We start from the raw sequence: 26,532 nt of genomic DNA on the forward strand, positions 1-26,532 counted from the left end.
ATAATACAGAGGAATCGCTCAAAACAAAATGCCGCCTTAGCGCTTTCAATGCCAAGAGCTCTTGCAGGAAGGCGCTTTTTCCCGCGCTCCAGTCATAGAAAGAAGCAAAAGCGTCGGGAACAAAATGGCCAGGTGTCGTCACCAAGCAAAGCGCACGTGGAGGCACCCTAGCCCGCGCTTTCGTGCTTCGGGCACCAGCCTGGACGCCCTGCTTGTTAATGACGCTTGTAGTATTACGTTTCTACATGGAAAGCCCGAGGGTGAATTAAAGCGGTCTGTCGCGTGTCACGTTACGTGACAATCACCGAAAAATAACAACAACAACAGTGTGTAATACATCTGTCACAAGGGAAAGTTGATACCATTTCTATCGAATGACATTTTTGTGATCGGCGAATCAGCTCGCGCTCCGAAAGCCGGGCGTGAAACGGACTGTGCCAAGTCAAGAGTCGCTCAAATACGCGAGCGCGCAGGGGCGTGAGATCACCGAGCCCTGGTTAGAGTGGGCTAGACACAAAGCTTTGTTGTCTCTGCTCACTGGTCGTCGTCGTTCGCGTTCGAACCGCGAGTAAAGAAAAAGGCAGCTGGGTCGTTCCATGCCAAACGTCCGAGACGATGATACCGACCATCGCCGATTTCTTCGGAGATAAAAAAAAAAAAAAAAAAAATAGCCAAAGTGCATATATATATATATATATATATATATATATATATTTTTTTTTTTTTTTTTTCGATGATCGCTTTGAAATTTTTGCAGTGAAACCGAACTACTGGGTGATTCAAGAAGCGGCCAGGCTTTTTAAATCGACCGCAGCATTCGGTTGCTTAACCTATCGCGTTCCGATTTTGTACAGCGTTGGCCACAGGTGGTGCATTTGTTCTATAAAATTCGCGAAGAGCGAACTTACCTGAGGAAAAAGTGAAAAAAAAATAGAAAAGAAAAAGGCTTCACTCCTATGGAAACGCAGTGAAGCCACCGGTCTTCAAACCATAGGGCGCCCTATGATTTGAAGACCGGTGGTTGTATTGAACAATAAAGCAAACGGATTTCCCTCAAATAAAAATCGAAGTTGCCCAAAACTGACATTTCCTGAAGATTGGGACCCAAATTAACCATCGAGGCCCCCCTTGTAACAATATGCGGAATGGCTCATCGGGTACATCAGCATCTTACCTTCTAACCAGGGAAATTTTATCAGAGGACATTGTGTTTTTAGCAAGAAGATTATTTTTTCCAAGTTGAATTGGTTTTTGTGATGCCGTGCACGAAAGGCACGCGCCACATGGTAAGTCGATACATGCCGCGTGCCTTCTTTTACTACTACTCAGGTACGTAGCCAGAGGGGGGGGGGGGGGGGGGGGGGGGGGGAGGGAGGAGGGAGGAGGGGGGGAGGGGGGAGGGGGTGGAAGGCATGGGGCCCGGGCCCCCCACCCCCCGAAACCGTCAATTTTACTGGGACCTCCTCTCCTCCTCCCCTTCATACAGCATTTTGTCGTGGGCGACCCCCCTCCCCCCGAAACAAAATCCTGGCTAGGTGCCTGCTACTACTTCCTCCTCAGCAGCGCAGTTCAAGGCATACACGGGGTACATGGCCCAAACTCGATGCGCTCGAGGCCCGAAGGCATCTGGCATGTCTCGATTTTCCCAGCGGTGTGTGCCTGTTGTGCAGTAAAGGCACAGTGCGGTACAACGAAAACCAACTACGCGACTGCTCAACTTGAAAACAACAACAACAACTTTATCTTGCTTAAAACGAAATTTACTCTGAGAAACTTTGCTAAGTTACGAGATAAGAAGCTGATATACCTAATGAGCTGTCCCATACATTTTTATCGGGAGAGCTCCGATGCTTAATTTGGACCTGAATCTTGGGAAAAAGTCAATCTTGGGCAACTTTGATATTTAGTTTTGGGAAACCTGTTTGCTTTATTCTCCTCAAATAATTTTAAATCTAAACTGTAGCAGCAGTCCAGCCCAGATCAGTTAATTGAAATATCTTCAAGGTCCACAGTGCTTTCTGTCTGAAATGCTCCACATGTCTCGCTTAATGCATATTTAATCCAGCAAAAAAAAAAGAAAAAAAAAAAGAAAAAAAGAAACTGTTGCGTACTACATTGGCATCACTTCAAAGCACAATCTCAGCAGCGTATTTAAAAATAATTGAGCTATCCTATTTTAATATCTTAAATATTTCAGACTTTTTTTTTTTTATGTTTAACAGCTAGTTCGGCTTCACTGCAAAAATTTCAGAGAGCGCTCACGTCATTTTTTTTTTTCTTCTAGAAATATAGTTTGGGTGAAGTCTATTCAAAATCTAGCAGAACACTACATTTTTTTTATTTTTTTCCAAAGAAATCGGCGATGGTCGGTATCACTGTCTGGGACGTTTCGATGAAATGATCCGGCTATCCTCGTGTTTATGCACTGATCGTTCCAACCAGAGCTCGGTGGTCTGACGTCCCCACGCGCTCTCGTCTCCTCCTTTCCCTCGGTTTCTACCCGTATATATAATGGATGGATTGGTGGACGGATGTTACTGGCTATACCCTTTGTAACGGGCGGTAGCTTGCGCCACCTAGCCTAAGTCTAAAAAAGACAAACGTTTGATTCCTCCCGCCCTTCTAAGTCAATTGTCTCCCCTTAACTATCACCAGGTAGTGTGGGATATTACCAATACAACACACTTTTCCAATGTTTACAACTCCACAGCCCAGCGTGCAACCCGCACAGCCCAGTACGAACGTGTTCGTGGCTTCGGAATTCGGGCGGAGCACGCGCCATATACGCACGAACGCTGAAAAGGGCATTTGCCTGCAGCCCTTCTCTGGAATGGTCTATGTTCTTCCCCATCGCGACGGGTTAGCTTTGGTTGGCGCTCCCGCTGCAGGAGCGTTGCCTGCAGGCGCGTTCAAGAGTTTCGGGACCGCTCATGTATAGACGCTTTCTGTTTCCTGTCTTTCTCATGTCACGTGGGTTCCGTATTTGGTATACGGGACGAAAAAATAATAAAACATTTCAACCTGGAACGTGCGAGAAAATAGAGGTGAGGCAAACCAAGAATGTGTGACGATCACGCCATTTTTCGTAAGCACCTTTCAGCGGCGTGGAGAGATCCAAACGATGTTTTACCGCATACCAGAAGTGACGACATTCAACATGGCTGCGCCCTTGTGGAAAAGGTGTATGGACTTAGCTACGGAGCAAGACACGCCGATGTCAATAACCGCGTGTTTGTTATCGACTGACGGGCGCGAGGGCACTGTTGCGGTATATGTCTGGTTCCCACGATCACCCAGCGCATGCGAAGCGATTTAGAGAGCGGCCCCAGAACTCTTCGGTGTTGGGTAAATATATATTTTACCGGATATCTTTGAAATCCCCCCAAAAATATATCGGAATTCGGTTTCAACCCGATTGTCCCTGGAATTCAGATGGGGAATCGATTATTCAGGCTGAAGTTTTCAATAGCTATAGTTTGAAGGTTGTTCACCGAAGCAGACCACTATAGACCTTTCAAAAAAGGGGTCCAGGCCAGTTCCATTTTCAGTGTTCGTGCGTATGGCGCGTGATTTGCTCGCTTTCCGAAGCGACGAACATGCTCGTGCTAGGCTGAGGGAGATCGCACGCTGGGCGAAGCACTTGTAAATATTGGAATGGTGTACACTCAACTGAATCAAGAGAATCATTCCGCGCATAACCTTTACGTCATATACATAACTGACTGCGGTCGCGGGGAAAGTGTATCTAGGCGGTTCTATTGTTTCCAAGACTTCAACTTATGCATGCTGCGTATTTTTAACCACTCAGCGGAGCACGCGCAAGTTCGTCACTTTCGAAAGCGGGTGAGCTAAGGCAAAATTCGGCACATAGTTCGTCTCACGAACAGCTGCACTTTTGACAAGGACACGGGCGGGAGTGCGCGAAAAATGTTTTCTTTCCACGAGTTCTCGTCCAGGTAAAAGCATTGTGCTGAACATAGGCTCACGCGCCTTTGCCTTTACCTGCACCGTAGACGTTAGTGAGACGGAGAAGACAACGTGCGCGACCAAAAGCGTCGCCGTGGTCGGCCTTCCACGATCTGCCAAACCCTCTCTACGACGTCTTCGGTAGGATTAATTCTGCTTTCATCGACGGAAAGAAGAGTCAGACTGCCAACTTCGACGGTACTTTTTACACTCACCATCGGACCTGTCGTTCGGAACTGATTATTATGGTCGTGACGTCACGGCTAGGTACCATAAGAGGGAACCACAGTGACATTCTAGCGCGTGAACTTCCTTCCAGTCGCGCTGTTGAAGGTAATTGACAGGCGATGTACTCAACGGGAAACATAATCGCGCTGGGAGCGTCTCGTTGCCCCCGGGCTCTGCCTGACGTTTTGTTAGTTTACGTCGCGTTAAGGCTGAACTCCATGGAGCGAATTATGCGACGAATAACTGACGAACGTCGCCCGACAGCACACTCGTTTAGCACGCGACGTAGCAGCCACTGTGCCGATGCCACGCGCAGAGCCAAAGCCGCCGGGCAAAATTCGTCGATTTCTCGCAGCATATTCGCTCCCATGGAGTGCAGCCTTTATAGAGGTTAGCACGAATGAGCAGTTCACGTTGTGCTGCCTCATTCGGCAGCCGGCTCTCTCGGTCCCCGAGGCACCGGGCGACCCCGCAGGCGACCCGAGTGGCGCCGAGTGCGTGAAACCGAAGGGTCCGCGGCGTCGGGGGCCGTTCGTTCCGCCAGCTCCGGCAGTCCGGTGTGCGCGTCCCACAGCCTCCGACCCTCGCTAGGCTCGGGAGGTCACGCCTCCGCAACGCGTCCCCCGCAGCCTGCGATGCGTTCCCAATTGTGTATCGATGGTGGCGGGACAGGTCCTCTTAATGGACCGTTTGCGATGCAACCCGGACTTGCTGCCGCTTGGGCCGCACGTCGGAACTGGTTTTTGCTGCGAGCGCGGAATCCTCGGCGAGCTTTTGACCGCGGCGTGGCGAGCGTGGCCCTAATTCGACCCCCTCCCGTGCTACCGTCGGTGGGGGGGACCCCGCCGTCCACTCTGGGCGGTCACGGGTGTGCGCATGACGTGCGCGACGCAATGACCCAGTGCGCGGACAATGCCAACGCCGATACTGACCCGCGACGCGCGGTCTCTATCGGGCCGACGCATTGTGCCCGTCGGCCGCCGCCATCCCGTGGGTGGCGTTGGCGGCAAGGACGAATGCTCCGCGCGTTGCTCTTCGATCAGCTTGGCTTCGCCGAGCGGAGTGCGCGACAGAGTAGCGCGGCCGCGTCCTTTTGTGGCGACGCTGCGGAATAGGTCAGGTTCGCGGGATACCTCGCGAGGTCTTAATCTTCGCGCCGAGCCTGAGCAAACTGGTTGATTGTTTCATTTTGGTCAGGAACAACTAGTCAAGTCGGACTGCACACTTTCACCCGAGTAGCGAGATTCCTTTGGAGTGGTTGTAGCGCTTCGGTTACACCTGTCTCGGGTTTGGCGCCACTCGCAGAGGAGCGTCCAGGTCGTATACGTCAGGGATGCGCGCGAACCTTTCTTCGTCTTGGATCGTTATGGTACGGACTTTCCTCCCCTTGGCTGCTCTTCTCCCCTGGTGTCCCTTTTCGCTCGGAGGATTTCCTTCGCCGTGGGCTCCGCGTTGCCCGAGTCACTCGTGGCTGGTCGTGCTTCCTCGTTTCACGCTTTCGTCAGCTCGCCAGCGCCGCCGCGTCCTATTCAAATTGGCTGGCCTGGATTCGCGGATGCCGTCGCGGTCGGGGACATCGGGCTACCGGACACGAAGCGCTGGCATTGCGTGGCGCGTGCTGCTGCTTGTCGTGCGTTCATTACGCCATGCATGTTTTGTTCTCGTCGGATGAGCACCTTATGAAATTTCAAAACCTTACCTACGCGGTTTTTTCGCTCGAGTTCCCGGAGGGGAGTCAAGTTACTGTCTGAAGAATTGCGAGAAAAAAACAGTAAAACGGTGATTACTCTTTTTTTTCTTCGCTTAGTCCCATAAAAAAGGCAACGAAGATTATAACTCGAAAATATGTCACTCGAAATATTTTCCACAAACTTGTCATATATGTCGAAAATATGTCACTCGTCACGACTGGGCGTATTGACATGTGGGACCTCGAACACAAAAATAGTTCGTTTTCTCTGTATTTTTTAAAGTTCTACACTTCTATCGATACTACAGTTAACTGCAGTGGCAGTCGGCGGGACCCCTATGGCGAGTATCGAGTTCGTTCGCTGTTTAGTTGCTGTTACCCAGTCCGATGGCGACCTCGTATGCGGGCCTTCGGCAAAGAGCTCGTTGTTGTTCGCGATCAGTTGTATAAAGGCGCCTCAGGGCATACGGCAGTCCTTCCACCTCTTCAGCGGCCGGCTCAATGGGGTGCGTCCAGCGGCATTCTGTGATACTTGGCCAATGAATCGGCGGTCGTGACTGCTCCGGGCTACCGCAGTGGTCGCCCGCATGCACGCGGCACCGTCGTCGCGTCGCGCTTATCGCTATCACGGTCAACTCTCTTTAGGCCGACCGTAATGAGCGCTTGTGTGCCGCACCGTCTACCAGGCTTTTACACCTCGGTGGGTGTAAACGGCTCATATCAACTTCAGATTTGTTCTTAGCCTTCGGTCGTATTAAACCCACGAGCGATTCAAGTTGAGTATTCCGCTTTTGTAACTTTTAATCAGCAGCTTTTTTTTTTTGTTGCTTATACTTAAATTAGAATAAAAGGGAAACAAAATTAGCACGTTTATTACAGGGAGTGCAAACAGAGAGGCTAGACACATGTGTATGTCATAATGTACTGTTGTGTTCGCAGTACGTCCCGTTGGATGAGTCATGCGTATGCTTCGCTGAAGCGGACAGCTGTTCGTGCCAGTGATGGAGGTGGTTGCGTTTACCTTGTGGGGTAAACGTGGAGAAACTACCCGTAATAAAAGCATTTCGAGTGCCTGTGTCCCTACCGAAAAATCCGGTATAACTTTTCACTATCCGGATTATGTAACCGGAAATTTGTTTCTGGAAACTCCGAAAACTCTGGAAACGGTAGAACTCCGAGGACTTGAACTAATGCCCTACCGAAAAAATAATGACAACAACAACAACGAAATATATATATAACTTTTCGCTTACTGGATAATGGAACAGATAATCTAACTGGATTTCTTGCTGGAAACCTGGAATCCAGTTTGCAGACAATTGTCTGCATACTGGATTTCAGGTTTCCAGCAAGAAATCTAGTTAGATTTTCTGTTCCATAGTCCAGTTAGCGAAAATTTACACTTTTTTGTTTTGGTTTTTGGTAGGGATCCGCTTTGCTGTGGTCTTATCATTCGCTGGCTCTGCAGCTTTGTTGCTGGTAGTATATGCAACGTCAGCCCTCGGCGTCTGATCGCGTCCAGCCAGACTTTCGTATGCGAAAGTCAAAACCCGCAGCATTTTACCATGGCGGTCACTGACCTTCGGTTGAATCGTGCAAATAGTTTATAACGTTGCGATGAGCGGCGACGAACTACTTCTGCATGGTCGCAGCTCAACCAAGACGGACGATGAACCGACGCGGCCGTGATAAGCATCCACCCACAAATACGCGAAGACGTCTTTGCCATCGATGGGAAATGACGCGTTCTGATGTCGATTAGAATCGGGGTTGTCGCACTTTGTACAGCCTATCTCTCAATCATTTTCGGTTCGGACGGGTTGAGGATGACCAACACGTAGAAAAAATAGCGGCGTAATAGGGAGGTGTCCTGTCGGTGCACGTCGCAAGCGTATACAGTCGCGTTCAGTCGTAACTAAAACGCGCAACTGCGTGGAACTTTTTTTTTTTTTTTTTTTTCTTTCGCGGAGCGCTATGGTTTGGCGGCAGGCGGTGCCACCAATTGGTCACGTCGCGCCGGGTACAGCCTCCAGATTTTTTTTTTTTTTTTTTTAAGAATATTGCGTGAACGCCGAGCGGCCGGTAGATCAGCGTCTTATCGCGGCGTGAAAGAGCAGGTCAGTGAGACTATACGCGAGTGTGCACCAGAAGGGACACGTCTATCCTCGCTGACTTGCTGTTTCACGCCGCGATAAGGCGCTGATCTACACCTGGCGGTCGGCGTTCGCGCGGTATTGTTAAAAAAAAAAAAGAAGAAAAAAAATCTGGAGGCTGTACGTCGCTCAAGTTCGCGGGTGCACGGGTGCGTGCGGTAGCGTGCAGTAGCTTCTGTGATAAGCTGCAGAAAGGAACGAAAATGCATAGTTTTTTATGGTATTATTTTTCTCGTGACTTTCTGCCGCACTTTGCATTACGCCCAGCTTCTTTCCCGACAAAACAAATAAGATAGAACCGTTTTTATAATACTATATTTTTTTTTTATAATATTCGAAGTTGAATCACTTTCTTAGATTACCTGGTCTGAAATCTTTTCGTCGCGCTATGGGAAAGTTTTTCCTATAAGCGAAGTGAAGCACCAGAGTCGCGCTGCCGACATAGGGAGTAAGCACTCGGGGGCTCTAAATTCGTCAAACCCAAAGTTGGGACCGAAGTTCACGGAGAGCACCGATATGCGTATCATGACGATGACTTCGCGCTTTTTGCGCCGGCGTCCAATATGCGCGCTCCGCGAGCTTTCGGCTCCAACTTTGTGTGTGACGACTTTTAGGGCCCCAGATTGGGCTCGGAGAACTTGAAGGATGGACTTGAGTTCGGAGAAGTCACCATGGAGAAAGTCCTTGGATGCGCCTCGCCTCTTTCACAAAACCCCGTAAACCCGTTGAAAATGGACGGTTGGAAACGCCATGTGTATACTTGAGACCTAGGGTCATCTTATTTTGAAATAACTGAAACGCCACGTGAAAGATCTGTTTTAAAAACAAATGATCGAACGTTTCTAAGATTTATTTTTTTCTTGTTTAAACTTTCAAATTTCTTTTCACTATTTTTCTACTCCTGTCCGCGCCGCTTGTGGTAGCAAAATTTCGGAAACCGCCGAAGTTTCCAGACCAGTAGGATACGGATTGTGGTTCAACCTTAACTTTAATGCAAAAAAAGCTTATGATAGTATTTGTTCGCTTGAAATAGTATAGTCGGCCCTGGGCCCTAACTGAGACTCGACATTCGTTCGCCGATGCACCCGAACTGAACATCCAACTTAACCGGTATTCGTTTTTTGTATCGTAATGGCGGAATCTGAGGAACTAAGAGCGGAAATCTTATCGCAGTTTTTTTAAAGTCTCGTCTCGCTGCAGCGTGGTGAGTCTAGTAGCTATCGATGTGCCCGAGCTTGGGGACTACGGCCGGCCACCCCCCCCCCCCCCCCCCTCCTCCTCCCGCACACTGGGATGTGCCGGCTGCCGCCAGGCTTTATACAGCGCCCCGCAGAAGAAAAGGCGCGGTTGCGCGCTCCAGTTAAGTTTGATTGCGACTGTACACACATTGCGAGCCTTCTGGGGCTTCGCCGAGTACGAACACATTGTTGCCGCTGGAATTTCGCGATATCATGCCCACTGTCCCTTGAATGGCCTCGTTTTCCTGTATTCGTTTCAACGCATTGCTCCATTATACGGTCCGATTGTGCAGAAACAGGACTGACAATGCACCCGGCCTTTTGGTTCTACGTGCTCGCCGCCTCTCGCGAACAGCGGATGTTCTTGAGGGGTTGTCGTGGGACGTGTTTTGCGTTCGCCTACTTAGGTACTGCGTGGATAATCTGAAGTCTCACCTATCACGTGTTTCCTTCACCATCTTTTCTCTCTTTCCTGCGTGTTTGCTATGTTTTAGCACAATGTTTTAGTCCACCCGAAGAAGACCGTTCGGCCAAAACGTTGCTCCCCCCCCCCCCCCCCCCCCTTTTTTTTCCCCCTGGGACATCTTTTTTTTTTTTTTTTCAATCTTTCCCTCACCAACATCCAAATCTACTAGCTCGGCTCGTCATAGATACAGCCTGAACTACCACTTAATAACTCTGTGCAGACTCTTAAAATCTAACAACTGTTACGGCCTATGTTGATGGCGGCTTCAAATTTAATTCGAATGTGTTCGATAATCAAGTAGAAGCATTTTACTTCTGTTGTAAATCGACCGTTGATTTCGCAACGTTATCGTGCCGTGAACACAGCTGCTGTTCTATTTTTTCTTTCTTTTTTAGTATAGGTTAGGACAATAATGCAGGTTCTGGTATTGATTTCGAACGTTAATGTCCGAAAACGTCTTAAAACATTGTATATGTGCATCGGGAACCCAGAATCACCTGCAGGCTCCCGTTCCGTCATCCAACCTACCACAATCGTGATTGCCGGTAAACACTCTCCAACACGTATATATACCCTGTCAAAACTCGTCATCGAAAAAAAAAAAAAAAGAAAGAACGACGAAAATGCGGTGCTGCGCATCCGAATGTTCGATTAGGGTTATGCGCGTTGTGGGCAGACGCCGGAACTCGTTTCTGGTGCAGCCATGCTAATGCGAGACATTAGCATGGCCAACCAGTTTCGGACGCTCGTCATTACGTAATACGGACAAAATATATACGCGAGTGTTTATGTCGGATGCGGGCTTGTTCTGACCCACACTCTGCACGCACGGAGGACGCACGACGCTGGCGGAGCTGGAGGTGCCAGGAACGATCGTTCGACAGCCCGTCTTCTCGATGGGCAAACAGACACCAGGGTATACAGCTTACTTGTCGAAAGAAATGGTGTCGGCGCGCTCTTCCGGGGCTTGTCGACAATGGCACGCTTCGACCCACCGGCGAAGGGGGAAGTCCCGCAGCTGTCAGGGTGCCGTCTTGCGTCCAAGGGCCCGGTCACGATCGCGACGAGGACTTCCCCGCAAGACGCCCGCCCTCTGCGGCAGGCCGAACCCTAGGAACGCTGCGTCGCCGGTTGTCTCGCAGCGCCACGAGTCCGTGACCCACGATGAGCGGCGTCGTCGAGGGCCTCCTAGACTTGGTCTCGCAGGGTGTGCGCAGCGTGTATCGAAGGCACACGCACCAGGTCGGGTAGCGCTTCAAAACGTTCCCACAGCGCTGCACAAAACTGGTGAGAGGGAGGAATCGGATACAATACCGATTGAATATAGACGAGATGTGGCTCGCGCTTATAAAGATTTCGTTCGCGTGAGGGATTGATTTGCGCTCCGGTGTTCGTCCGCGCGAAGATGGACGGTGGGGCGCGAAGCAGAAGCTCAGCGCGTGTAAATCAGTCATTTTTATCGTGGGAGGACTCCCCGATGATCTGTGCCAAATGGAACATACACGGCTACAGTTTATTCGAATACGGTAAGACGGCTCTAGCATCATTCCTAGAGCCGTCTAGCAATTCTTACGAATGAATTAAGCATTCACATCGGCATTCGGAGCAAGCATTCGGAGGAAGGTACCGCTTCTTTCTCCGACAACCAAACATTGTATAAACTACTTCGCGCGGCGTACGAACAATGCGCAAATTTTTTTTCTTGATGTGTATACACACATCAAGGTGCAGGTGTGATGTTCTAGGGGGTATTCGTCCAACCCGGGTGCGAACGGCCGCATGCTTTCCACGCGGTGTTTGGTCGCACGCGCGTTCCTCCGCGCGTTCCTGCGCGCGCTCCCTATCCGACGCACGTGCGTTCCTCGGCAGCACTGGAAACGTTAGCGTGTAGGGGCTCCGCTTCCTCCGAACGCTGCTCAGGAAGGCCCCGGAAAGCGGAAGACGTCGCCTTCCCCGCTTTTGACGGGCGTTCCCTGACAAATCGGTCTTCGGATGGCGCGCACGGCGTGTACGTGAGGACCGCGCGGCGCAGCAAACCGGACGGCCTCACTGGGGGATGCTGCGCCGCGCGCAGCCTCTCCGTGCTCCTTCGCTCTTCGTCCTCTTCGTTCCGAGCGCGCGTGCGTGTGGGGGATAATTGATGGGTCCCACTGGGGGACGCTATCAAGGCCACGAACACGAAGGTCACGGCCCGTCTAATCCTCTCCGGTTTTGCCTACTGGTCGAGCTGCGCCTCCTCGTTCCCTCGCGCGGACGTTTGGCTTCCCAGACTGCTGGTGTCCCCCGGTATATCCAATACCCTCGTGTTCGTCCCAGGGCTTACTTCCCTGGCGCCGGCTCTACCCGAGAAAAAAACAACAACAAAAAAAAAACAGCGGGTCTGCGGCGAACGAGAGACACTGCCATCGCTTTCCGTGTCTCGTTGCTGTTAGGGATTTGGGCGCCCGAGCTGCTGAGCGCGCTTGAAGAGCGATTACAATGGCCGAATGACTCGATTCCCATTAACCCAGTTTGAGGCCCCCTCGTGGATGACTTTGGGGGAAGCTCGCACTCCTTGTGGCGAGCATCGGGGCCATCTCGTTCGTTAACCGGCGCGTCAGCACGCGTTTCATTCCGGTCCACTCGAGACGCCGGTTTGCGGGGGGTATACCGATCGTCGCCGAGACTAATTGTTTCCACGCATCGGGCGTTTTTTTCTCTCCCGACGCGCGCTTATTTCTCGATGGTGAAAAATGGTTGTCAACGGCGTGGACCGATGCACTGCTTGTGGCGCGGCGATATTGATTGCCGACGCGCGGAGGGGGGGTCGCCGAAGTTAAAACGTCGCCGTAGGAATCCATGCTGGGTGCGCGTTCGTGCTCGTTCGTGGTTAGCGTTATCTGCAGCGTGTCGGGGAATCGAGTCAGCCTAGAAAAAGTGTGAGATTTGGGCAAACCGCAGGTCGAGGAAGTCTGTACGAATCAGTGTGACTTCAGTACGCGTTTTCGTTGACCCGTGTCTTTAGAAGTCGTGAGAGCTTCTTTTCGGTGTATCGATGGTTTTTTTGATTGGGGTGACTCTTTAGGAATTAGTTTCCTTGCGTCAATAGACGCCCCAGAGACGTGTTTGTTTGGTTGGTTCGTACGAGGTCCCAATCTGCAGCCATCACTCTTCGTGATTTTATTTTGTGAACATTTTGTACCTCAAAAAATTAAGGAACAAAAATATCTAATTTCTGCGTTACCTGAGAGGTTATCCAACTGAAGCGCAAAATCAAGCGTAAGCGTCGCAGAAGAGAAAACGAGAAGGAGTTTTCAGAACTTTCATGCCTTCTAAAATAAAAGCTGGTTACAGCTAAGAATCGACATTTACTTAAGCTCTGCCAAATTTTATGAAATCAGCACCACGAAAATTTTGCCGTCACTGAGCACCTCGGGAAGAGCGACTTGAATACATCAGAATGCTGAGGTTATTGCAGACGTAAATGACATAGCCAATAAGTTTAATAGATATTTTCGTAGTGTGTTTGTTAACAACGATGGTGCTTTCATAGCGGATTTGAGGCTTAATACCGGTCGTAGTATTATGAAAGATTTATTTATCAACGTGGAGGGTATATTTTCGCTCCTACAAAATATGTAAAGAAGTCCATAGGACCGGACAAAACACCAAACGAGTTCTTCAGAAGATATGCAGAATGGATTGGAAAATATATTACTATAATTTTTCAGGCATCCTTACCACAACGTCACATATCCCCTGACCAGCGTAGTGCGAAGGTCGTACCAGTTCTTAAAAGAGGGAGTACGGACAACGATGAAAATGGTCGACCCATATCTCTTACGTGCTCGGTGTGCAAATTATTTGAGGTATTGTGCCTAAAGCATTATACGCGTTCTTGGAATCGTCTAACATTTTTTTTATCCTAATTAACATGGGTTTCGCCAAAACTTATCTACAGTCATGGAAACTCATGGAAACATTTCACGATTTTGCGGCTTCTTTCCACGAGCGAGGTCAGCCTGATGCTATCTGCCTTGATCTATCTAAATCATTCGATCGAGTGCCTGATTGCAAACTACTGCATAAACTTTCGTTTTCTTTATATGGGGTGAATCACAGCGACATACAGAGGATCGGGACATGTATATCTAACCGAGTGCAGTACGTAGAAATAAACGGGACGTGTTCGAAATTAGCCTGGGTACCCTCGGGTGTCCCCCAGGGGTCAGTCCTTGGACCAGTATTATTTTTAATTTACATTAACGATATCGCGGCTGATGTAAATCCGCATGTAACTGTATTTGCGGATGGTTGTTTAATATATTCATAAATTAAAAATGAAAATTACCAACGCAAGTTAAGTAAGTCTCTTGGTCTATTCAGGATTGGTTTTCAAGTTGGGAGATGGAAATAAATACCCCAAAAAACTGTTTTTACTAGAATAGCTGATAAAACTGAAAATGCAGTTTCTTTTCCTTATCAGTTAAGTGGTTGTTCATTAGTTGAGGTCGACAGTTTGAACTACTTTGGGTTAACAATCTCGAAAGACCTAAGTTGGGTTAAACATATTAATGACATATGTAGTACAGCTATGAAAAAAACTTTGGTTTTTACCCTTGGCGAAGTTAATGGCTTAGAAAACCTATATTAGGCCAACATTGGAGTACGCTGGGATGAACTGGGACCCATAGAGAAAAACTCATGTTGATCGACTCGAAAAAATTCAAAGAAAGACGGCGAGGGTTAGTTTATCCAAGTATGAGTGATTTGACCCAGTTCGAGATACGTTGAATACACTTCCACTATACTTCGTGTCACTAATTGCGTGCAGTACAGGTGAAGGCAACGCCGGACGAGGGGAGGAAGGGCAAGCACTAGAAAAGCTGGAGGCGAGGAAAGAAACCTCCTCTCGTCTCTAACGTTCATACTGCTCTCCCTTTATCCCCTCGCCCTCCACTGTCCTCCTCTCCCGTCCCGCCTTTCTAGTGCTCGTCCCTTCTCTCTTCGCCTGGCGTTGCCATTGCCTGCACTGCACACAACTACTGACACGGACCATACTCTCGACTCGTCGAAAAGTAGCCCGACTAAAATATGTTTATGGTTTCCAACCACTTATACAATAGTGATGCACATTCTAAATTAAAACTACGCGCTTCGAGGGAACTACGGAACGTTCATAAACATCAATTTGAACTTCCAAAATGTAACAACGACGTTTTTAAAGACTCGTTTTTTCCTAGAACTATCAGCCACTGCTAGATTTGCGCCTGCTGCACGGGTGGTTAACTTTTGTGCGCCCCCGACTTTCCCACGAGCTTCAAGTTCTTCTAAAATTGACATATATAGTGGTTTTCGCTTATGCTGATCATGTTTCTAATTGAAACCATAATATTATTTTTACCAAGTAAAAAGTTAATGAAACGAGGCAGGGGTCGTCACGAATTGAGTTAATTATGTGACCCCATAACTCACCTGCACAAGCAACATTAGTGCGTCTTTTACGAATGTTTTGTAATAAATATGTTCGAATTAAAATGGAACACCCGGTATATATGTATACTATATATACGTGATGAAATAATATGAAATAACCTATATAGACCTACGGCCCTCAAACGGTTCGTAATTACGTGCCCTTTTGTGGAGCTCCCGTGACTGCTACACAAAGTGTGTGCTGCGATTGAAGCGACAGCCGGTGAGTTTTCGAAGGATTGGATTTAGCTAGAGCTTTGTTTGAGGAGAACAGTTGTAGAGAACGAGATAACCCCGAAGCGGCGACGGCGAGGGAATGGAGGGGGGGAGGGGGGGGGGGGGGGGGGGGGGGGGGGCAAGTGACAGAGAGAGAGTGCGATAGCGCGTCTTGCCATAAATGATGTCGCTATGCGCGGGCGACGGCGATGGGGAAAAAGTGATTGCGCGGTATCGCTATCACTCTCTTCCCGCGATCACGCGGGGTCCTGCGTACGAACGCCGCCGGATTTTGCCAGAAAGACGCACTAACAGCTGTCGCGTCAAGAAAAAAAGAAAACGCAGACAAGACGGAGGCCCATCATTCTTGTCCAGCTCGCTTGCACCTTTGCATTTAATTGCATTATAAACGGAGGAAGACGCCTAGAGAGGACGCGGCTCTTCAGTACCAAAGCACGTTCCCGTGGAAGTTTGAAGTAGAAGTGCTCCTTGGTGCACGTGTTTATCCGGGGAAATTTGTTTCGATGTGGGGGCTGGCTAGCTAGTCGAGGCACCCGATGCCGGTAAACCACCTCCCTTTCCATGGGGCAGGTGACATATGCATTGCGGCTGCTGACTCGTGGGCCGTCGGAGGGCCTTCGAGGCCCTACGGGGCCCTCTCCAACATCGCAGTCAACCTTGGCCCGTCGGTGGGGGACGTTGGACGTGCATTCGTCGCGCCCGCGGAGGTGGCGGCGGCCCGACGACGGCGGAGAGAGCACAGCGGTGTCCGGCGCCGTGTCCAATGGCCGAGGCGCCGACGCGCTCACGACGCGTCGCCTCAGCGCCGTCGAGAGCGGGACGCACGATTCTCCGGCCTTTGTTTTCGTTCCGCTCAAATTGAGCGAGACTCACGGACCACTTTCTCTTTCCGGGAGGCGCATTGCGTCACACGGGCCAAGATGAGCCGTCGGGCCCGTCGAGGCGCTCTTGGTTGGCGGTCCGTTGGACGAGCCCCGTCAGTTGTGCCTTGCGATGGAAACGAGGCAGGGGTCGTCACGCAACGAAGCACCAAGGTTCGTGTTCTTCGAGTCAGGCTCAAGTGTAGCTACTTGTTGACTCTCCAAGCTTGCTCACCTTACTTGAGCAGTAAACATCGGAACCAATTTTTTTTTTTTTTTTTTACTTTTGTGGTTTTTACATTACTCCACCGGATTCCTTTTTCATCGCATGGCCCCTACGTTTCCTAACGTCTTTCATACTATTATTTTTTTTTTCGTACTACTCTTATCGGGGTACGTAGGCTGAGATGACTAGAAACTTCTGCAACTAAAGTATCTAACTGCCGCCATCTGCAGGATCCGTGCTTGGAGCGGTCTTTGGCGGCTCAGTGAAGCAGCAATCGCGCGCCTATTAAACGTCATGAAGCGAATATGCGGCGAAGAACCGACGAACTTCGCTCAGAGCTAGGCGCCTTCGCTTTGCGCGTGGCGCAACAGCCAGTCTTCTGACAACGCGGCGAACGCCGGCCGAAATTCGTCGCTTTTTTTTTTTCGCTCCATGGAGTCCAGCCTTTAGGCTATCATATTTTGCACGCTCGGCTGTGATTTTGCGAAGGTTGGAACTTGGAATCGTACATACAGCGTTCCGCGTGCATCGTGCTGGGGTCCCTTCGAGATAGCGCAACGCCTGATCCCAGTGAACGGACGAGCGCACTTCATCTTTGTGGCATGTCGCGATCGCCTCGGCCTGTCCGTCGCGGTTTGCCGCTGCCGTTCTCTCTACGTGCCACGATGCCGGCAGGGAAAGTGTCGCCCAACAGCGGTCCTGACTCCTAATTGATGGATCTCTCTCAAATGGTGATGAAGGGGAATGTAATCGCGTTCGCCGCCGTTCCGCCACGAGCAACGACCGCCGGACAGGAACGGTGGCCACTTTTCCGGGGCGTCCCGAACTCGCAATCGGAACAAGGCGGCACTCCCGCAAGCAGAGAAGGAAGCCCGAAGGCTGCCTCAGCGTCGGCCACTTAGTGCCAGACTGGGACAGCAGTGTCCGGGAAGTGGGATTAGCCCTTGATCATGATGCTTATCGCATCCGAGTCTGGTATCGAACGGGTACGGTCGTTTGTTAGGCCCATTGCCTATATTTTCACCTGCCTCGATGTTCGAGGTGATCAGCGGGCGCGTAACGGCCTTTTAGACTGGGCGACGTGGTTATTTGGTTCGGGTCGTTTCGCGCACGCATGGCTCCAAGTTGTGGCTCCACTCCTCCGACATCTTGTGACCGAGGCATTTGTCTCTTAGCGGAACCCGTCCCCGGAAATGGGCGACTCTGTTGTATAACATTATAGCGCCAACCCTCGGCGGCCGCCACACAAGTTTGAGCCGACGCGACGGTTTCAAGCTTGAGTTGATCAGCGCGGGAGCGGACGAAGAGGCTGAACGAATGGCCGCGCCTGCAGTGCTCTTTCCGGAAACTCTTCGTTGGACGAAGAATTGTGAGCGTTGTACACGAGGTCGTGGATAGATAGCAAACGCTCCTCCACGGCGTTGTGCCTGGCAGAGCTGTCATCAGATCGGTTTTGATACTCCGCGAGTCTGGCCGGTGCCATCCTCGATGTTCGCGTGTGGTTTGCTCGCGAACTCGCGTTCTGACGGTTCGCCATTTGGAAACATTCCGGTGGGTTATAGTCACGCCTTGCGGCGTGAGCGATCTCAATCGCCCCCATTGTCGCACCGTGGCTAATGTCGTTGTCAACGTCTGATGAACGAGAACGAATTACGAGCCGTGAAACGCGAACGCAGCAATTTTCCAATTTTGTTTCTTCTCTTTTACTCTTCTTTTTAATTTTTATTTTGACGTACGTTTCGAATGAGCGCAGCAACCAAGAAGAGCAAAACTGTAAATGAAGAGTTTGTACAGTGAAGCCGTCAGTGTAGCGTATTACCTCATTAAAGATCATCTTTACCCATTTTAATATTTGGTCACGTTCTGGTTCGGAAGATAGCATTCCTTGTTTTTACGTCCCTCGTAACATCAGACGTTTGTGCAGACGCTTGTGAGTTTGATTAGCAGTGTAGCGGATATTTAATCATTTTGCCATACTTGCATTGCTGTAACAAGATATTTTCTAAAATGCTAATTAAAAAGGAAGAAAAAAAGTCAGGAGCGGTGACAAATGTGAGCTTCAGCTCAAATTTCTTTGGTAAGCTCAATGCGTGTACATTAAGAAAACACTGGACACCTTCCTCCCCCCCCCCCCCCCCCTCCAACCCCCCCCACCCCCAAAAAAAAATATATATATATATATATTTTATTAAGATGTAGATTCTGTAGAAGACTGCCCAGTCAATATTGTGCTAAAGTATCACGTGCCTTTTTAATAAAGTAAAAAAAAAAAAAGATGCAACTGCTCGCAATTGAAACTGGACTGGGGAGGAAGAAGAAATATAGAGGAGGAGAAAGTTACCGTAAATCGCCTAACTGTGCAACCTTTTTTTTTTTTTTTTTTCCAATCATCGTATTGCAGCTTTTTAGAAGCCACAAAAAAGGGGTATCATATTTTTTGTCTGTTTTTAGTATTGAGTGTGTGCCCTCGATGACCCACGGCTTTGGTGGTTGTGTCTAAACCATAGGAAACGATGAGCTTGACTCAAACCGGCCAGTTCTAGACTGACTGTTTTCGGGCGGAGAAAAAACGAATTTCGAGCCGCAAATTGTGTCCTGGGTAGTGTGGCTCTCATATATCACGTACAAATGGGTGCGAATCGGACCGGAAACAAAGTAGTCGGGAGAGCGGTCGGTGGCCGAGGTTCTCTCCAGAAACAGCATACAAACTCAAACCGTTTTCCTTTTTTTTTTTTTTGTGTGTGTGTGTTCTCCAGGAAATTAGTTGACGTTGTACAGCCCGTGAAGTGAGACCGACTCCAGTAAGGCTGACTGATCGGAATCGTTCCGAGCTGCCCGACTTGAACTCTGCGGTGGCGTCGGAACTATACCACCTAAAATGACCACTGCAGAGTGGCGTCGCGCGCCTCGCGCCTTGGTCACACCCGACCAGTCCTTCGAAGCTGGGCACGAAGGTCCGACGCTGACCCAGCCCTCGTGTCCAAACTGTGTCTGCGCTCGATCTCAGCGCTGCGACATCGGAGTGCCAGTGCACGGGCTGTGAGGGGTCGGGACGACGTGGTTCAAGCTCGACCTCCCTCTCGGTCGGACGTTTGTGGCGCTGGCCTCGCGGAATGGGGGCTCGGCGGCCCGGGGATAGCGTCGGTCGGCCGAGCGTGAGCGGCTCGTTTTTGGCCTTTCCTTGGCCCCGGCGTGGAGTGGCGCTTCTCGGAATGCGGTGTGGGCGTCCCTTCGGGACTCGGCTGTTCCGTCCGCATCCTCGACCTTGTTGGCTTTGGGGCCAGAACGGCTCTCTCGTTAGCAAGGCTAATGGAGCCGCCTGGTCCGGTGGCCCGCCGCGGCACGTCCCCGCTTGCCTCTTTGGCGCCGCTCGTGCAACGGTCGCCTTCTTGACGCGTCCGCTCTGGCTCCCGCTCGCCGGGAACTCGGTACCGATGGTGGCCTCCGCGCCCGGTGCCCGTGTACTCGCACCACAGGTCGGGGATGCAGTGCACGAATTAGCTTTACTTCGACTCTACCGAATGTAGAGACTATTAAACGTATTAACATCACGCGCCAGAAGTGTGAGCACTGGATTTGCCCAAAGAGCAGGTCTGTCTCTAACTCCGCGTGTTGTTTTAGGACGAGTACTGATAGCACTTCTAACACGGTGGCTGTCTTACAAACTGGAACAATTAGGAACACTCACGAGGAATGAAAGTTGGAATCACCAATACCTCAAGGAATTTCCGAGAGACGAACCCAATGTACGCGAGCCAACTGAGCGACACGTCAATCGTTTCCGTGTTTCTGCCAAACGGGACCGGGGGTCCGAAGGCGAAACCCTGTTCAGGGTGAACCGTACGTTGTTCTTCTGACTGCCACCGCTGCCAGCACTAGCCGCTTCCGTGCCGATCGCTTTTCAACTTGGTCGAGCGTGACTGTCCGGTGATCAGGTTCACGTGGCAGCAGTCCGGCTCCTGGTCTGTGTTTCGGTTCAGCGAGCTCGCGAGTGCACCGACAGTTCCGCGACCCGGGCCGTCGCTTCCGATGAGGGAAAACCCACGCGTTCGATCGGGGGAAAGTGTTCGTTTTTGGGGCATTGCTTCGGCAGCTTCACGCGTGCATGGTTTCACCGGGGGCACGCCCGGCTCACAATGAGCCGGACGTCCGTTTGCTCGCTGCCGTACGCGCCATTTTGCATGCAAACGAGACGCCGTGACCGAAGACGTGATCCAGCCACGCTGGTGCTCTTTCCTGACCCAGTTAGGGGCCTTGTTAGTTCCAACTTTCGGGCCCATCTATCTTGCGCCAAAAATCGTTTGACGTTCACTCCGCTGACACGTTTGCCCCATTTACCTCTCCTAGTCCCACGTATTCATGTTTTTTTTTTATTATTTTATTGCGAAAAACCATACGTGTTATGCATGTCTAGTCTGTCGCAGTGGCCATCCCTTCTTGGAGTTTTCTGCGACCGTAAAACAAGCTGATTTATCTCCAGTCCTTGTCGCGCCTGTAACCATGTATATGCTATTTTAAAAGTCGCAGCTTCTTTTAAACTTATCGGTGGCTTTTTTTTTTTTTTTGTGCGTGTTTAATATTAGGTTTGAACTGACATCGTTTTTGTTTTGTTTTTTCTTTTTCCATTACTGTATTTTTTATGAAGAGCCGGTGGCTAACGAAGAGCTGCGATAATAATGGTGCCTCCGGGGAGTGATGTCACAGGAGTTACGTACCAATGACGGAATGCGGCAGCGTAATTACATCGTGGTCTCACAGAAAGAGCTGCCCATTCTTACTGGTCTTGACACGATTTGTGCGTCACTATACACGATAGAACGTACACGTATTCTCCCGTTTTGTAAAAAGTCGTGATTTTCACTGTCCCCCCCCCCCCCCCCCCCCCCTCCCTTCATCCGTTTTAATAGCTTGAGTGTGTCCAACGTCGTGCCTCGTGTAACCGCTTTTGACGCGATGTGCGCGAGGCAGTATTTATTTCCATCTAATTTTATTGGTCATTGGTTGGGTGGCGACGGATGAAAGGTGGTACACGAACAGCTGACCGATACTCCGTATTCCGTACATGTGTTACTGAACATAAACACTTTCGCGCTAATTCTACACCAAGGTCCAAAGGAACGTAGGTCTTGCGAGAATGATGTTAGCTTATTAACTTAATAGGGTCCGGCACCCGCACTACGTGTACTCGGAAACGTTCAGAAATTCATTTGTAGCGAGAACAAAAGAAGGTTGAGTCCAATTACTGCCGGAGATTTGAAGGTACCGCTGACAGAGCGGACAACTCACGGACGACGGCGCTTTATTTGCATAGATAGCCACGGCGACGTCCGTGTGCAATTTCACGGTCTGTGCGGCTCTGCAAAAAAGGCCTAATTGTGGTGGCGCCTGCCTCGGGTTTCTTTGTATCTCGATGCACGCGTCTGCCCTGCCTCGCTCTAACAGGCCTCTTGTTTTCCCTCTTTTGCAGCTTCTACACGCGCCATTGCCACCACGGAGTACAAGGTAAGCCTGTCTCGCTTGCGTCACGCGCACAGCGCGACACGGTAACGGTTATTAGGGAGGTTTAGCGTGCACGCCTCGTTAGCGTCCCGTGAATTGCGTCAAAGCGTCCCCTAAAGCATTCTAATAAGGTAATTGCTTGCTCTCGAGATTCGGAGACGCCATAGCCGGTCACCTCGCAGCGTCGCGTGTTGTGTCGCGGTCGACATTGATCTTACCCTCTGTCATGGCCTTTCTCCAAGTGCCCCCCTTTGGTTGGAGAGTCGAAGCGTCAGGAAGGCACTTAAGCCTAGTTCACATGCAGCGGTTTTGGCCCTAGAGCGGCGCGATTTCTGCCGTCGCGGCGCTCTGGCCAGCACCAGCAATTCTGCGGCACGAGCGCCGCGACGGCAGAAATCGCGCCGCTTTAGGGCCAAAATCGCTGCATGTGAAACACGCTTTAGCCGGCACGCCTAACGGCCAGGATGCTGGCTTCAACTGGAAAGTTCTTGCTCGAGGTGATCTGCGCTGGTCTCAAGTTTTATGATGCCCACTGACAAGTTCACGATGCACGTCCATCCCTTTGATCGTTCTCCCGTTCTAAAAAAACGCATTGGAAACCAGTTCTTTTAAAATCTGAAGTAGTTTTGTTTGTTAAAATATTTTTTTTCTCTCCCGTAAACGAAGCGCAAAAGCATAAAACGATTTTTGGGACGAATTCATCGAATTATTTACTGTGTTGTCTGTGTTGAGTCTTGGCAGCTACCATGACCATGAGAGAGACAAAGAGTAAGATTTCGCTATTGTAGTTCCCACGCTTAGCAAGCAACGAAACTCGAGTTTTCAGCTGCACTCGGGGGCAACCCTGTGGAAGTGCAGTGAAAGGTTCACGCGCCCTCTCCCAGACTGAGCGCCGATTAAAGCTGTGCGGGCGATCTCCTCCTTTACTCGGAAAGTATATCGCGACTCCAAGTATCTATATGTGACGCCACTCGTTTTCCAAAATGACGGTTGTATACGTTGGAGATGCGTGCTGCTGCAGTTGCTGAACCTGTCTAGTGTGTTGGCTTCACTGAGCGACACAAATTAATCCTGCTTATACGAGGAAGCTAAGGTGTTATGAACGCAAATACCTAAACCGAAACTAACTTCTATTTTGGATTTATTTTTCTGGGTATATATTTTAATTTCGGTTTCTCTTCTAATCCAAAATGAGTCTCGCAGCGCAATTATTAAACTAAATGTATTGTTCGCGGACATTTTATGTGACCTACGCGTCCGATCCAGGCACTTCAGGATATTTTGGACAGTTCAGTGCCTCTTTAAAGACAGTCTTTCATACACCTTAGAGGTATCATAGAATATTGTATTTGTTGAAAAAATCAGCGCTGATATTTATGTGTTTTTGCTGATTTTTCTCACTGACATAATTGTCACTTGAGATAATGAACTGCGGGCCCTTCAATGGTCTTTTGGGCATTTAGATGATTAATTTCTTTAGCATTTATTCCCAGCACAAGAATAACAGAATCGATCAACATTTTACAAAATATCGCCACGGGTGATGAATTTAGGATAATACACGGGTGATGAAGTTTGTAATATATACATAACGTATAGAGGGGCGAGGCGTCGATTAAAAATTTGAGCCCGAATAATCACCACCCTTTAGTCGATTAATTACTCGATTAATCGGTTTTGTTCATTCGAATGCATAATAGATTTTAAAACGTCAAAACTATTATTATTATTATTATTTTTGCTTTTTACTGAATTTGTGATAAACTGCGCAATGTATTATTTCGGATTTAAATCAACCTTGATGTGTAGTCGAGAGTTACCAAAAGACACTCACACTCCCACATTATTACGATTCAGCCGCAGGTGCAAAGAGTTTCGTTGATATATTCTTCGGCAATAGCAAACTACTTTGGTTGTTCGCAACAGCCCCTGTTGCGCTAAACTGGCACCCGCACGTCATTAAAGGGGCTGGAAAACGTATAAACTTCTCCACCTGTTTGGAGTAGCAAATCTTGCCTTTTCCGCTTACTTTAGGTCAAGATTTCACCTAAAGTTTGCCTTCGTACAGGTGTCCACGTCTGCGCGGGGAAATCGTTGAATTTTTACTGTTTTTTTTTTTTTTCGTTTGTCAAAACTCCACCGAATAACCTGTTAGAAAAATTTATATGGGGCTAAATCATTACTCGATTAATCGGTAGGTTAATCGAAATTCCCAGCCCTAGAAGTAAGAAACGCCGTTCTCACTATAAAAACAAAAATGGAATCCGGGTTCGACATTTATCATTACATCCAGCGTTTATGCCTATCTTGATAACGATGTCAGAGTTTTTCATATGCTAAAAGGAAAACAAAGTAAGACCTTTCTGTAAATACTATTATGGTTAAATGGCATATTTTTGTGATTGGGGCGTTTATTATTGGGTGCCTACATTAGCGAATTTGTATTAATTATAATACAATTAAGATACTTGAATACATAGTTTGTCACGCTCTAAATATAATTTGTTGCTAATGATCTGATTCCAAAAAACAACTATTGAAAAAAAAAATAAGAAAATTATCATCACTGGTAAAAAAAAAAAAAAAAAACGAAAAAAAAACAACGAATTTTGGTTGTTTTTTTATTACAAAATTTGTTGGAACATTCATTTTCTTTGATTCTTACTCGCCGTCGTTTTCCCAATCTCAGGCTTTCAATTTCGAAGGAACGCCTACCCGCTTGCACGTCTGCTCACTGTAGTACATTTCGCTGGCGTTGGGAAGCCGGTGAAACAGTAGTGAGTTTGAGTATTGCGCATACGAGCGAGCACAAGCCCTGTATGTTTGCATTAGCGTTGCGTGTTCCACGCTGCGTGTGCACGGAGCCCGATACTGCGGTCTTGGATCGGAGCATGGCAACGATGCGCACGCGAAACGTGGAGCACGCCACCGTAATGCAAACGGACAGCGCTTGCGTTTGCTTCTAAACGGAATACTAAAGCTCTGGCCCGAGAGGTGCGATCCCGGTAAGGGATCGCACCTCTCGGGCCTCGAGGCGCAATCCCTTACCGGCTGCAGCACTTCATTGGGACAGTGAAGAGTGTTGTTTACATTCAGAAATGACTGTTCGCGAGGCTTGATCGCGAGTTGTTCCGCCGTGCTCGCTCAGCAGGAGAACCAGAAGACTCTTACTAAAGCGCTTTCCGTTTCCGCCGCGAGAGGGCGAGCAGGGAGCTGGAGACTCAAATAATCACCCCCCCCCCCCCCCTCCCTCCCCGGGAATTGTTGTTCTTAACGTCGGGAAAGGTGAGTATAGAGCAGGAAAAATGTGCTCAGGCATCGTCTGGTCTTTTCTGATCTGCTCTTGGGCATTACCGGTTCGCCACTTGTTTTGGAACAGAACTTTAGTACGCTTAAGGTCGACGTCCCGGCTCTTCTGGACGGCGAACGAAACATTTTGAGGACTAGACTGCTGTGCACAATTGATTTCACAGTATTTGGGCACAGCTTGAAACCTCAAACGCAAAATTTGACGGCGAGTTTAGGTCTATATGATTCACCGACCAAGGTAGCAGTCGTATCTGAATCGGTCATACTGAGGAAACAGCCTATTCCATTTCAGTTCGCACGGAATTCCTAATGAACACAAATAGTGCGAGGGACAGGCATGGACACGAAGAAGGGAATATGATTAACCAACTAACGCACCTTAATATTTCAGCACTAAATTCCCTCTGTCTCGACATCGGTCCCACAAACCTGACTTGTTTTCAACGCAAGATACGATTGTCCGGTATCGGGGAGCGCGCACTTCCATTAGAGAGCTTGAGTAGATCGTTCCGACGACTCCAATAGCGATACCGGATACTCCGCCGCCGCCTTTGCGGATGCATCGTATCGTTATCGGGAGTATCGGAACGATCTACTCAAACTCTCTGAGCTCTATCGTTACTTTTACCGATGAGTTCGGATCAACGTCTGCGTATCGAAGAATTTTTATCCGAAAGTATTGTTCCTTCGTCGTTTGTGTTCCCACTTTGAGTCGATCGGCTCCAAATTACAGGCCTGTATGACGGACTGCTCAAGTCCGGAATTGTTTTCGGCGGGTACATATTTTCCCGCTTGCCGCCGAGACAGCGCGTGCTACAGCGGGCGGAAGGAGGAGGTTGTCGCTGGCGTTGGAACCAGGGCAGCCTCGCCCGCATTGTCGCCGGACCCCTCTCTTGGAGCGCGTCAGGGCTCGTGCAGAGCGGCAGGCTGCGCGCATGCATGATGCGGGGCCGAATGCACGGTCGGCTCCGGACGGGCTCGATGCGGGAAGCGCCCCGCAGACCGTGTCGCGCTGCGGGAGCAGCAACTCGCTCTGCGCTTCCCGCCATCCACGACGGCGCGACGCTGCGTTCATTCGTCGGGCCACAAGTGGATGCGTCTTTTTCCCTGGCAGGAATTTCAAGAGTTGGACGCCTAAGACGACGGAGGCAGTCAGAAGGAAGTGACGCGAGAGATAAATTGGGATAAAAACAAAGAGAGAGAGAG

The 26,532-nt window shown here is 49.5% G+C and overlaps 1 protein-coding gene across 1 annotated transcript in view; it reads left to right on the forward strand.

Annotated features, from left to right (window-relative positions):
• The window catches only part of LOC120837831 (protein spire homolog 1), a 251,359-nt gene that overhangs the window by 74,651 nt on the left and 150,176 nt on the right, over positions 1-26,532 (forward strand). Inside the window, exon 2 of the mRNA XM_042287143.1 lies at positions 21,986-22,020. Coding sequence (XP_042143077.1) covers positions 21,986-22,020 — 35 coding nt within the window. The remainder of the gene's footprint in view (positions 1-21,985; positions 22,021-26,532) is intronic.

The sequence above is a fragment of the Ixodes scapularis genome, unplaced genomic scaffold, assembly GCF_016920785.2.
Source record: "Ixodes scapularis isolate PalLabHiFi unplaced genomic scaffold, ASM1692078v2 PGA_scaffold9__187_contigs__length_104089568, whole genome shotgun sequence".
NCBI classification, from domain to species: Eukaryota; Metazoa; Arthropoda; class Arachnida; order Ixodida; family Ixodidae; genus Ixodes; species Ixodes scapularis.